Source organism: Etheostoma spectabile, chromosome 7 (assembly GCF_008692095.1).
Source record: "Etheostoma spectabile isolate EspeVRDwgs_2016 chromosome 7, UIUC_Espe_1.0, whole genome shotgun sequence".
NCBI classification, from domain to species: domain Eukaryota; kingdom Metazoa; phylum Chordata; class Actinopteri; order Perciformes; family Percidae; genus Etheostoma; species Etheostoma spectabile.
In genome coordinates, this window is record NC_045739.1 from 10,677,191 (window position 1) to 10,690,647 (window position 13,457).

General features: G+C 41.5%; 1 protein-coding gene across 12 annotated transcripts in view; it reads right to left on the minus strand.

The window, feature by feature from the left end:
• Positions 1 to 13,457, minus strand: part of huwe1 (HECT, UBA and WWE domain containing E3 ubiquitin protein ligase 1) — a 56,241-nt gene that overhangs the window by 25,402 nt on the left and 17,382 nt on the right. For 8 of the 12 annotated variants that reach the window (XM_032522204.1, XM_032522205.1, XM_032522198.1 and 5 more), the window contains 28 exons: positions 11,296 to 11,502; positions 11,015 to 11,167; positions 10,857 to 10,919; positions 10,614 to 10,691; positions 10,443 to 10,490; positions 10,190 to 10,358; positions 10,009 to 10,109; positions 9,614 to 9,764; positions 9,379 to 9,506; positions 9,140 to 9,280; positions 8,904 to 9,009; positions 8,633 to 8,740; positions 8,450 to 8,551; positions 7,850 to 7,930; positions 7,090 to 7,196; positions 4,982 to 5,159; positions 4,803 to 4,894; positions 4,502 to 4,722; positions 4,310 to 4,367; positions 4,014 to 4,190; positions 3,579 to 3,824; positions 3,022 to 3,155; positions 2,823 to 2,938; positions 2,551 to 2,733; positions 2,189 to 2,405; positions 1,974 to 2,096; positions 1,620 to 1,857; positions 822 to 1,169 (listed from right to left, as the gene is read on the minus strand). In XM_032522204.1, the coding sequence (XP_032378095.1) occupies positions 822 to 1,169; positions 1,620 to 1,857; positions 1,974 to 2,096; positions 2,189 to 2,405; positions 2,551 to 2,733; positions 2,823 to 2,938; positions 3,022 to 3,155; positions 3,579 to 3,824; positions 4,014 to 4,190; positions 4,310 to 4,367; positions 4,502 to 4,722; positions 4,803 to 4,894; positions 4,982 to 5,159; positions 7,090 to 7,196; positions 7,850 to 7,930; positions 8,450 to 8,551; positions 8,633 to 8,740; positions 8,904 to 9,009; positions 9,140 to 9,280; positions 9,379 to 9,506; positions 9,614 to 9,764; positions 10,009 to 10,109; positions 10,190 to 10,358; positions 10,443 to 10,490; positions 10,614 to 10,691; positions 10,857 to 10,919; positions 11,015 to 11,167; positions 11,296 to 11,502 (4,074 nt within the window). The remainder of the gene's footprint in view (positions 1 to 821; positions 1,170 to 1,619; positions 1,858 to 1,973; positions 2,097 to 2,188; positions 2,406 to 2,550; positions 2,734 to 2,822; positions 2,939 to 3,021; positions 3,156 to 3,578; positions 3,825 to 4,013; positions 4,191 to 4,309; positions 4,368 to 4,501; positions 4,723 to 4,802; positions 4,895 to 4,981; positions 5,160 to 7,089; positions 7,197 to 7,849; positions 7,931 to 8,449; positions 8,552 to 8,632; positions 8,741 to 8,903; positions 9,010 to 9,139; positions 9,281 to 9,378; positions 9,507 to 9,613; positions 9,765 to 10,008; positions 10,110 to 10,189; positions 10,359 to 10,442; positions 10,491 to 10,613; positions 10,692 to 10,856; positions 10,920 to 11,014; positions 11,168 to 11,295; positions 11,503 to 13,457) is intronic. The other 4 variants (XM_032522206.1, XM_032522203.1, XM_032522201.1 and 1 more) reach the window with 3 other exon arrangements.

The window sequence follows — 13,457 nt, forward strand, 5'->3', positions numbered from 1 at the left end:
TATAATCAAATAGGACTCTGCCGCTTTCTTTCGACTTTTGGTACCGCCGTGAGGCCAGGCGAGGGGCACGGACTGTTTGCTGTGTTTAATATTACATGGAATGTCGGAATTTCTGGGTTCCCAGTCGGAAACTATGTTAAAGGCACGATTGGAAAGATAACGTTATTTACCCTATGAAAGACATAGACAAAGACAAAAACAAAAACTAAGGACATTTACTCAAGAATTTTAACCAAACAATTTTTTTTTGCACCTATAGCACAATGTGCATCACCACAAGCCTGTAAAAATAGAGGCCGCAATGAAGAGAAGGGAGAGCATTGCAGCGCTTGGGAGCGCTTTAAAACCTGTTTGATACAGTCTATGTTTAAAACTCACGGAAGAAAGTAGTAGCGTTTGTGATGCGTTCGGCTCGTAAAATGAAATGAGAACCAAAGGCATAATTTTTCTTCTTTTTTTTTTTTTAAATCAAATTTATTTAAAAATTAACTCGAGATCATGATTTTATAACATTTAATCGTGCAGGCCTACACCAAAGGTTGATTCTGAGCCAGAAAAAAAACAAAATATATTAATGTGTAGTTAACAAAACATCCTGCAGTAGTGGCATAGCAAGCTGAAAAGATGATAAGACTGCAGGAACAAACCACAGCCAAAAGTAAAAAGAAATGAAGAAACAAACGAATGTATACATTTTGTTGCTCCTGGACTACTGGCCTAAAAATGAAAGCCCAGTATTATAAAGGGTGTACAAACATTACAGGATGTGAACAGTGATAAAAGGAAACATCGGACAAGTGTCAGACAGCTTTCCCACATACCTGAGTAAGCTGGGCCTGGTTAACCTGGGGCTCACGGCGGGGGGTAGAAGTGGTTGAATCCTCAGCTGATCCTCCTGCTGGTCCTGCAGGTGTTGTTCCAGTCGCTGCAGGTGCCTCCCCACTTGTTGTAGATGCTCCAGGGGCCCCGCTGGGCGCCAAAGAAACAGTGGCGGCCGCCTCATCATCTGGGCGCACCGTCCCTTCTCTCTCCTTGGCCAGGCGCTCCTGAATGACAGGCTCCCCTCTCAGGATGTGGCAGAGGATTGCCAGCATGGATTCAGCCATCCTGCCTCCATACACCTTCAGCGGCTTCCTGTTCCACAGACTGCGAATGCAGCTGAATGCAGCCTTGATGAAGGAGAGATTGTGTTACAATAATAAAAAAAATCTCTCATCTTGAGGTAGGAAAGTGCTAATAAACCATTGTTTTTGTATAAAAATGCGTAGAGACAGAGCTGCATTGCAACAGGATCATGTTTAACATGTTCAAAAGGAATCCAAATGAACTAACTACTGCGTGTTACTTATATTCCTAACTTGTGATATTTTAAAATTTGGAGAGGTCTTTGAACTTTGTTGAATCAGTTTCTTGTTCTTTTCTCAACATGGTATTAAAATGCAACAACAACAACAACCCGTTTTATTTATTTTTTTAAAGAGAGCAGGGAGAATTCATATGTTTTCCATCTTTTCTCATTTGCCTGGCAACTGTGTTTTCACAAGTTTACCCAATTGAATGCCACACATAATGAATGAAGCAGTAGACTAATTGGAATTCTATAGCTAGTGGATGCTGACCTTCTGGGTGACTATGAGGAACCGAAGGGCGCTGAACTGGGGCATGGTGGGTGTGACCCCAGGCATTTTAGCTGGCAGGGAATGGGGCGAGTCCAGCACAGTGCTGGGATTCACCATTTTCTCCACCAGCATTAACCAGGCATCGAGAAACTCCCCTGTCCCATCTGGTAGGTCATTATGTTCCAGACCCTCAGACACCGGCACCTTTCCACCCATTGACAGGGCCCAGTTAAACGTCCTGCACAAAAGCAATACAAACAATAAAAATCCTGTTTACCATTGAAATTAAAATATGGTTATTTGCAAGCATATTTTGAAGTTACAATATAGTTCTTGTCATATGCATGGACTTACTCAAATAAGGCATCATGACCCCCAGAGCAGAAGAACTTTTGCAGCATGAGATGGTACGGGTACTTTCTCTCATCAAACAGCATGGGTGATGTGAAGCCCACTGAGCAGATGAAGAAAGTCAGCCTGCCAGAAAAAAAGAAAGAAAAAACACTCCATATCACCTCTTTGTGCAAAGCACATAATGGAAAACGGTAGCTAGGGTAGTCTGCTCTCACCGGAAACGAGGGGTGGGTGTGTACGGTGGGGGCTGCCAACTCAGACCCTTGGTGAGGAGCTTCGTCAGGGCAGAGGCAGTGGCCCGGGCAGCAGGCGTGGGGGTCGTGCCTGTGCTTGTAGCATGGTGGGAGCGGCGTTGGCGCACTGGGGAGCCCACACACAGTTTCACCAGCAGGCCAAAGAGCTCAGCCAGAGCCCTACCTAATCGAGATGAAGCTGTAAAAGACACACAAGGTTAGTGACAGACAATAAACTCCTAGGGATTTAAGGCAATTTAAGACATCTGTTTTTTTGGGGGGGGGAAATGTTAAAATATTAACATAAATAAACAAAAACTTGCGTGTCATACAAATTATCTCACCAGAGAGTAGCGGTTTAATCTGTTTAATGCGGGTGGCCATAGCTGGAGTAAGTTTGGACTTGGCCTTAGGGTCCGTTGCAGTGGGTTCGTCCGTCTCCATGGGAGCCAAGGTGTCCCCATCTAGACCCATGCCTTCTAACAGTCCACCAGCGGATGAATCCACAGACACTGCCTCAGACTCTACTAGATAAAGGTAAAGGAGATTTAAGTTGTTGGAGGGCATTTAAGGAACATGATGGTTTTCAGTGAACAAATTTAAATGATTAAATTACCAGTTTTCCTGGAGCCAGAGGCTGTGGTTGTTGCTGCTGTGGTGCCAGATGGCTTCTCTTCTTTGGGAACCAGTTTCTGCATGTCAGCCTGGCCAAACTCACATCCTGGAGGCAGACTGTCAGGCACAGTTAAGACGTGTTACAGGGTTACAGCTGATCAAACAGTTTAAAGAAAAGCGGTAAAGGATAAGAAATTCACCTGTTAGGCGTGCAAAGGGACAACAGCACAGTGCTCTCCCATACCAGAGAGCAGTAGAGCTGACTGAGCTTGTTGAGAACACTCAAACCCAGCTGGGAGCCCCACTGGTTGACTGAGATAGCTCTGATCTCACTCTGTTTAGAAAGAGAACAGAAACATTCAGAGCTGCTGAACTTTCTGAAATGGTCTCACATCTAAAGAACCCCCTCCACAGCTTGAAAGACAAAGACAACTCTTGGTAATCATCTGCCCTTGTTGCTTGTTTGCAATTTCAGTGTAACTGCACACATCACAAACAAGGATTGTGAGTAAATTAGATTCTGTACTAGAAGTGAAGGGAATTCTTTAAAATACAGTGCCATTAAAAAAATATTCCCCATTCTGCTTGTTTTATTGTTTACAACACTGATAAAAAGTACTATGTTTTACTACTTATGTTTTACTAATTATTACTATATTTTTAAATAGAAATTCTACAAATGTATCTAGATTAAAAATGTATAACAGGGTATAGGGTGTCAATTATGTTCATTAAGAAACAATAAATCCATATTTACCTGTCCTACTCTGCAAGTATGGACAAACATGAGGATGTAGGCATGTGCTGCAGTAAGAGCATGTAGAAGTGGTGTAGCACGGGCCGACAACGTGGCGTCGGTGACATGGCCCGCGTTGGCCAGTTCTCTAAGGAGTACAGATCCACCAGGCACCTCAATTGGTCGATGAAGTGGCTCCAAGGACGTCAGGATGCTGTCCAGTTGGCATAGGCCCTCCTGCAATACCTTAGGCTCATGAGAGAGAGTCTAAGGGGGAGAATTTAGGGGAAAACATTTCAGTCTTGATTTGGCAAACTGATGTTTCTTTTACCTCTAATTTAAAATAAATTGTTTGGCTTAATCTGGCGCATCGCATTCATTTGAATGTGCACCATTCCTAATAAAAACATACAATAAAGAATACGACCACAACATTAATCTTTCTTTTGCGCTCACCAATATGGACTTGCAGACACCAGCCACAGCCTGGCAGGCAGCAGAGGTGGGAAAGTCTATGGGCAAGTTGGGCAGGCCCAGAATAGAAACCAGAGGTAGGAGCCCCTTCTGGTTGACAAACTCCTGACAGTGGTCGTCTGTTGTGTTGTTGCTTAGAATGGATTCCACAAACTTCATCTAGAAAACATGTGCACTGCAAATTAGTGACTGAACAAAGAAATTAGGTGAGCTCTGCTTCAAAGCTTGGAATATTTCACAACATGCCCAAAACAGAACTGTCCCAAGAATCCACTCACCACATTTAGAATATAATCCATTAGAGGAATGGGTATCCGCTCCTCAGTGCCCACCACCCTGTAGGAATCCAAACATCATTAAAATGACTACCAACTAAAATATTTGACATTAAGTCAATTGACTTGAAAACAAATCAAAGTCTGTAAAGAGTTGTTGTTCTATTCTATTGTGTTATGAACTCAGCGTCATACAGTTCAAGTGGCACTGACTGTCTGTTGCTCTCTGGTTCCCCCTGCTGCTGGCTAAACGTGTGGAGGGCCTCCTCTTCCTCTTCATCCTCACTTGAAGCTTCTTCAGCAGCGTGGCTGGAGCGTGCTGGTGGCACTGCCACAGTGCCATCTGCTTTCTGGATAGATGGTTTCTGGCAGATGTACTCAGGGGCTCGACCTAGGTTGCAGATCTCCTCCAGTAACTGTAACGCCAATTAAGCTTTAATTATCCTGCAAAACCACGTAGCTAGAAAGATTGCTTGTAAATAAAAAAGTAAACTACCTTAATAATGGCAGTAGTAGCATCAGTCTTCAAAGTGGGTTGGTGTCTCATGAGCTCATCCACAGCACTGCCCAAGTTGGATGCAGTGTCACCTGAAGCCAAAAACAGAGCATGTCATCCACTCAAGCAGTTTCCACAGGCAAAGATCTGAATTACACATCACATACAGTCCAGCTCACCCAATGGGTCCGAGCTGCGTCGCCGTCGCATGGCAGGCAGGTAGTCAGGGGACAAAAGCACTTTAAAGAGGCGCTCAAATGGCTGGCACTGAACAAAAGAGTGCAGGCCTCTTGCATTCAGGCACAGAGCACTGAACACATTGGGGAGAGAACCCAACACCTCACGGGTAGCAGGAACCTGAAAAAGAGAAACAATGAAAAACAAGCAATGAAAGTTAAAAAAAAAAAAAAAAAAAAACTGAAAAAGAAAACACAGAGGGAAGAGGGTGAAAGTGACAAATAACTTTTCCATAAAAAATAACAACATTAACCTGTGCCTTTTAACAGTTGTAGTTTGCATTGTGACCCTTATATACAAAACTCAAATTGTTTACACAACATGCCATAACCTGACCTGGGCCAGCCAATGAACTAGACAAATAAGAGGTTGTCGTAACCAGACTGTTATCCTTGCACCATTATTTTCTGATGCATGTTCTACTAATGAATACATCCATAGGTCTAAACCCCTGACCTATGGACACAGGACAATCCCTTTACACTGACAGTCAACCAATTTCCAAAGTTAATGAAGAGCTGAGAGCAAGGGTAATCTGAAAGTGTTTTGCTAAGTCTTTCAGCCATCTCCGAAAGACTTAGGCTGAATCCCATTCCTTCCCCTTACCCCTTCCCCTAGCTTTTGCGCGTTCACGCGGCACCTAGTGCCGGTCCAATACGTATTACGAGCTAGGGGTAGGGCATAGATCAAGGGCTGTATAGCCCTTGGGACCTAGTGTGGACGCGACCTCACTAGAAAACACACAGGCAGTGTGTGGCTGCTGCATCGACCAGAGAGACTCATGAATGTAAGTACTTTCGGCTTAAATAATTGATTAAAAAGTTACGACAGTCTTGTTTTTTGGTCTATGCAGTCCTGTACATGTATACTTGCAACCATGTTCCTAACTGAAATTTTTAAAATCGCTAGCTTGCAATGCTAACGCTAATCGCTAACGCTAACGTTGAACAGTCCCACATATTTCTGCCTTGAATGGACTGTATAGATCGCATAGATTGTATAGCTAGATATATATTAACGGTCTATGATACATCGCTACGTGCTTAACATATACCGCCCTGTCTCACACAGGAGGACACAGCAGCTGATCCAGGTTGGGGCTGAAAACGAGCAGACGTTTCCTAATTCATATGTCATGTTGTACCCATTCATTATTGCATTGGTAGCCTACTATTATTGTAATAACTGTATTATTCCTGTTCATTGTTCATGCACTTGTTATATTGTTGTTGGTTTTGATATGGGACACTGATGATTGTGAGGGGGGGGGGGGGTTACTGGCCAAAGGCTCCAGACTGGTCTGGATATCAGAGCAGCTGTATGTACAACAGTGTAGTGGTGTGGTAGTTTGTTTGTGGTCTTGTGTGTATTTTTTTAGTTTTACACATATGAGTGCCTTTTATTGTGTGCGACATGTTAGTTATGGTTCTAATATTTGACAATGGTTCTGTAACATTTTATGTAACGTTTTTGCCTGTTATGTTCAATTTATCACCAATAAAGAATAAAATAACATCAATGACATTCAAAACGGTGATAACTGAAACAGATATACAACACACCATGTATACAGGGTGTATATGTATGTATGTACATGATGCATGTGTATACACATTTGTATTGCAAAAAGACCTAAGTACTACACAGATAAGTACTCTGCACTACCAAAGTGAACCTAAAATAACTATAAAATATATAACACACACTGTTGTCCAAACCCACACAATCAACAGACCTAGACGGCATCTTGGAAGTTTGTGATCAATACTGTATGGTGATGTCACCAAGTGGTGTCCCATTTCATAGGGGTATGTTTTCACCCCTTACCCCTACCCCTTGGTTTCAAGGGCCAAGGGGTAGGGGTAAGGGGAAGGAATGGGATTCAGCCTTAAATACCAATTTAACTATTTCAGATGTTACATTTAGTACAAGTGCTGAGACAATAAGAGAACATTAGATTATCAATAGTGAATTATTGTTAACTATCAAAGACAAGAAAAATGAGGAGAGACAAAAATGGCAGCACACAAGGGCAGTGCTGGAAACTCACATCTTTGATAAGAAGGGCATGCAGCATGACATCAGTAAGACCATTATCCTGCAGGGAGGAGAGCAGGGATGGCTCCTGGAACACAAACACCGTCACAACCTCCGTTGCTACAAACCCGAAAGACAGAGACAAGAACAAGGGTGAAAAAAAGAAGAATATCAAAATTCAAAACTATGACAACAAATTTTACATTAAATAAGCAAACAGCAAAATTTCGTTACACTTCAATTCCTTTCTCTAGTTGATACAGTTTTATATGTCAAATTTTGTATTTCCGAAGTAAGGATGTAACGATTGTAACGGTAAACCACGATAAAAATGTTGACGATAATTACCGTTTTTATTTAAAGTATCAATATTATCATGGTGGATTACCACGGTGTGGAAACCATGTGTTTAATCCTTCTCAGCTTCATCAGAGACTCCTGAAGTTGCAGCGCAGACGCACCGCGTAGTCTGCAACGTGCATTTCTTGAAATTGGAATCATGGCGAAAGGAGGAGATGACAGCGCTCATGACATTTATCAGCCCTCTAAGAGGACTAATTCTGAAGCATGGGCATATTTTGGTTATTATAAGAATGCCGAAGGACATTGAACATGCTTTTAAAAATGCCGCAATAATACCGAAATCTATGATAATTTTGTCACTATAATTGTGAAGTTATATTTTCTTACTGTTTCATCCCTACTCAGAGGACCTTTGCTCAGTCAGAAAAATATACTTGAGGTGCTATACTGAAGTGGTACTGTGAACTCACCTAAGAGGAACAGTGAAGGGCCATAATACTCTGCATTACTGATGATGTGCTTGAGTGAGGTAGGCAATGACCCATCCATTACTTGTGAGAAAAAGAGGGTGCACATACACATTAACAAACATTTGCAATATAAAATGTATAGAGGCATATAAAGGCAACACTTAATGAACCTGTTCAATGGGGCTGTGCAATTAACCAAAATTTAAATCATGATTATGATTTTGGCTGCCAATGATAACAAAAACAGAATAATCAAGAAAAAAATGATTTAACTCATTACGTTTTGCAAGTAACCTCTTATTTTTTAGTGTTTTGAATGAAAAAATAAAGTTTAAATAGGAAAAATATTAAGGAAAATTTCAGTTTTTTTTAACTGTTGATTTAACTTTACACTTTTTTTTTATAAAGTTCAATAATTGCAACATCTTTCCAGAAGTCAAGAAGTAATTGTGCTAAATTATTGCGATTTCAATATTGACCAAAATAATCATGATTATATTTCTTTCCATAATTGAGCAGCCTTACTGTTCAATATGTATAAATAAGATTAGTACAAGATTCTTGAGCTCTAATTTATAGTAGAGGATGCCAATGACTCACCGTGGCGTATACCATCAGAAAAGGCAGGGTCCTGGATGGCTTTCTTCAAGAAATTTAGCATTGACTTTAACAGAGCTGCCCTCTGGGGAATACACTGCATACCTAAAGAAAAGAGTGTCAATGTGATTATAGAATACAATTGTGGCATGTGTTTGATTTTTTTTGTGCGTTTGCTGTGTGTACCTGCACGAGGAGTGTTAGCAGCACTGCTCTGTGCTCGCTGGTCCGCTTCTGGTCTGGAACCGGAAGATGTGGACGGCCCAGGGCTGCTTTCCATGGCAACTTCTGACACTGTGAGCATACATAAAGTTGGCAAATCAAGGCAACATTTAGGGGATTTTTTACAACTTGGCTACATTGACAAATAGCCTAGAGCTTAAGTTATAGCCTTGACTCACAGATTTTTATTTCTGAAGTTGAGAACATTCCCTAGGTCTTAGGAATAGTCACTTACTCTCCATGTCTGTGTCCATGTCCTCCGACTCAACAGCTGTGCTAGGCCTCTGGATCTTTGGCTTGATGACAAAAGGGCACTCCTTCCTCGACAGGTCCACCTCATGCTACATATAAAAAAGTGATTGAGAGTGATGGAGAGAAGAATGAGTAAGTCGAGATTTGGCAGAAGTTTCAGTGACTCGATTGCTAAAAGCTGCGGTGTCATGAATGAGAAAAGCAAAGTGCATAACCAACCTCTAGCCTGCAAATAAAAATGGTAAGGCCGCTGTGGGACTGAAAGGCAGCCATGTCAAGGTTGGTGATGAGGTCCACGACCCGCACTGCTCGCGTCACAAAGGTGATCTGGTCCTGCTCATCACCCAGGAACTTGATAACCTATAAAGTAAGATGATAAAAGGGCAGACTAAATTTTAAAAAAAAACTAAGAAAAAACTACAAGTGATAATGGCAATAGTGGTAGGATCAGTATATACCTTCAGAAGGGCTTCCATCATGCCACAGGATACAAGGGCTTCCCCTCCAGCATCATAGCTAGCCAAGTGGTAGAGAAATGAAAAGAGTGCAGTGGCAAACTGGTGCGGGTAGGGTTCCATCAGGGGATCTTGGAAATAAAAAATTAAAATTTAAACAGTCTTCCATTTTAGTTGTCCCATAAACTTGTGCATCACACACTAAACTTTATACAAAATGTTTTGGCTCCATTCTCACCAATCATTGCTTGTATACAGTTGCGCACCAACACAGGCAAGAAGCCATGGTAGGAGGCAGTGCCGGTGCAGTCGATGATGTTGGAAAGCTTGGGCGTCCGCTCCAGATGGACAATCGAAGTTAAAGTGCGCAAAGATGCTGCCTTGATATCCTGAAGAACAAATACAAAGTCAGTATTTCAGAAAACTAAAAAAAAGGAAAAGGGACTTGATATTTCTGCATTGACATTGAGAACACTGAGGTGACACTGGAGAACACACACATTAGGATCATCTGAAAGTAAGGCCGACTAAGCATTAAAAAAAAATCTAATGTCATTTTACAAATATAGTGTGGCAATGGAATTTAGGATAATAACAGTGACCAAGCTAGAAAAAGCAAACTTTTTTCCTCACCACAAGCTGTTTGTCTGTAATCTGTAATACATCCACCAGCTCTTCTATCAAGCCATTATACAGAATACTGTTGGCTGACTCTTGGAGTGCATTAGAATACACTGCAAAGACAAAATGTCAAAAGTTACAACTAGGAACAAATTCCTTACTCATTTATCTTAGGAAGAATGCTTATACTCACCCAGTATAGAGATAGCATGGAGTCGGGCCTGCACAGCCTGCAACCTCTTCTTGTGATTTGAGAAACCATGGGCCAGTCGAATATGTGTGAACAGCAGGGTCTGCTTGTCTTTAGGAATGCTGTACATCACTGTCAGCGACTCCATGATCTCAGATGGGCTCTCTGAAATCTGAGAGATGCAGAGCATGTGTAAGCTGAATAACCTGAGGTATTATTACTCAACTGTAATGAAACAATTCTAATCTGACTGTACCTTGTCAAGCTGCTCGATGTGAATATAGTGTAGTGTGTTACTACTTGTCTGGGAAAATAAGAAAAGGTCAGAAAGGTTTAGGAAGAATTTCGGTTATAAACACAATATTCCATAAATATATTTAGTTTTTATTAAATAATGATTGCATGAATAAATGTCTTAAGTCTTTACCTTCCTCTCTACTTTGACCTCCGGGCCCAGTTCAGCGTAAAACTCAAAGTGCAGTGTGGTGGCACTGGGTGGGTACTTCTGCTCATGTACCACCAGACAACAGCATAGTAAGGGAAGACAGTTTATAAACAGTGGTTAATTAATCTTGTTAGACAGCCTGTATTCATAAGTGTAAAATGAATAGTCCCAAAGCTGTAGGTAGTTGATAGACAGTTATTAAACATCACTCTGTAAAATTATTACCGTCATAAGCAGATCCCTGCAGCACTCAGCCAGACCAAAGCCATTCTCCTTTCCTCCCCAGCTCTACAGATGAGAACAAAGACACTAAACAATACAGCTCTTTCTCTTGAGGGACAGGTGGAATCAAGGCAATAGGAAAACAATGGGATTCACTAGACCTCAGCCAGGTGCTGCAGACGGGCCAGTAGAGGCGTCCTTTTGTCAGATCCCAGTCTTGTGATATAGTTGGAGCGCTTACTGAACACATAGAGCAGGTTCAGCACAGACAGGACCACTTGCATGTCACATGACGCTAACAAGGTAGTTAAGTGCTGTAAAAAGGGTGAGAGTGAAAGATAAAAAAAGGGTTAAAATTAGCTGTTTTACTATTCCATCTGTGACATATACACAGTCCAGAAAAGCAGAGTAGTGTTCCAGAGTGTACTAGGTTCAAGCCTACCTCTATAGAGCTGTAGAGGTGCCTAGAGAAGCTATACTCAATGAGCAGGGCTGTGAAGTTGAGCACAGCCAAAAGCAGGGCCTTGAGCTGTCCATTGTCGGGACGGTCACACACCAGAAGCCATGACATATTCTCCACTGTCTGGCCTGCATCACACAGAATGCCATCAAAGCGGTCCAGTAGATCCACCCAGTGGTACAGCTCACACTGTTGAAGACAAAGTAATCTTCAGTGATCAATCAAGTAAATGTAAAGTCTTAAATGTGTTTTATTTTCTTCAAAACAAAGGGCTTTCTGAATATAAGATTTGGGGATGAATGAAGTTAGAACCAAACATAGGAAAGAGTTCCTACAGTATACTTGATGTGAAATGCCATGATTCTTTACAACATGGACAATAATTCTGAGACTATTTTTTAGTTGGTTTGTTTTCTGTGGTTACAGTCAATAGTTGTTACAGTTGCGACACATGGCAACAGTGTACAAATAAAACTGTGGAAAACCACCATCCATGAGATGTTTCAAGACTTCAAATCTGTTCATATTTAGGGTTATCAGATTAGCACTGAAAAAGGTTATGAAGTTGTGAAAATGCGAATTCCTTTTAACACCACTAATTGCTTTAAAGCGCTGTTAACATAAAAATGTTCTGTGATTTCACTCTGGTGTTAGGGAAATCAGGTAGCTACAGCAGTAAAGTTGTGGAAAATGTTGCCAACTTGGCAACAAACAGTAAACAGCGCCAATGTCTCTCCCCGTGTTCTTTTGCGCAGCAGCACTGCGCAGGCAGTCAGTGGGGGTGGGGGGTGCTGCGCAAAAGAGAAGACGCGGAACAGGAGCGGGTCTTTTATCCATGAACGGGAGTGGATGGCTAGCAGAAACAAAGCTCCTTCAGCAGAAATGGATAAATTAAATGGTCTTTTGAATGTCAAGGTGAGTTTCAAAGCCCTTCTAAATGGTTCTCTCTACAGGACTAAAGTTATTTGCATCTACTGTCAATGTGAACTGAGTTACCAATTGAGTAGTTGAGCCTCAAATACTATTTCAGGATTTTTCTTGCATATGGAAAGCTTTGGTGCCGCCCAAAGAGGTTTCCAGCACCAAGAAAATCACGAGAACGCCCGTTTTTCACAAGCCAGCCTCCCTCTCATCAACAGCCACTATACACATGCGGCTGGCACCAATTTATCTAAATCTTAAAGTTTTATTTAAAAATAAATTTTATAATTTATAATAATATTGGAGGAAAAGTGAAACACAGCTTAGACGGGGATGTTGTTTGGCTTTTCACAAGTTTATACAGCTAGCTAACGCTACGCCGCCGGACGTTAGCACAACAGCGTTAGCCTAGCCTGCTAGGTAAATATTACGACTGCCTTTGGTATTGCCTATATATGCGTGCGTCCATGTTGTCAACATCATACATGTGGCATTAGTGCACTTTTTGTACAATAATTGTATTGAATGAAATAGTAAGCTTCGCTCCTACGACATGGGTGGGTTTTTGTTGAGTTTCACACAAAGCTAACGGACTATAGTTAGTCTGTACGTATCTTCTTCCTTTCCCTCTTCTCTTATTTCTGCATCTCCTTCTGCGGTCTTCTCCTGCTCTAACCTACGTGGTCTCTCTGGTTTACTGCCTTCCCCATTTACCTCCTCCTCTTTCTCCTGTGCACTACTCAGAATTTGAATACAAATGATCGGTAGCACGCACTGTGTATTGTGTTGTAACGTAACGCCACTGACACAAAACCCTCTTAATGTTTTGAATTCAAATATGCCAGTTTGTAAATATTTTATATTATGCAGTTCCGGGTCTTTACTAAAATGAAAAATGATGAAAGGGCAGAATGCTCTAACAAATCACGAGGGAACAATTTTACTTTTGGCTAACGCGATGGACGCGCGGTTGTTGATGCTGACTTGACTTTAGCATACATTACAAATTTAACTTTAAATTAAACCTGTTTAAACTTTACCTGGGGAAACTGACTTCACTTTCAGAGCCTCTGGGGCAGATCAGTCGCTCCTGTCTTTGCCGGGATGCACGCCACTGCAGACTCACTGTGGCAGACCGTGGTAAAGTTGGTTTTATATTTGACGTTGGCTATTAGACACATTAAAAAAAATAAAAAATAAAAAAAAAATCTATTATAGAGTTT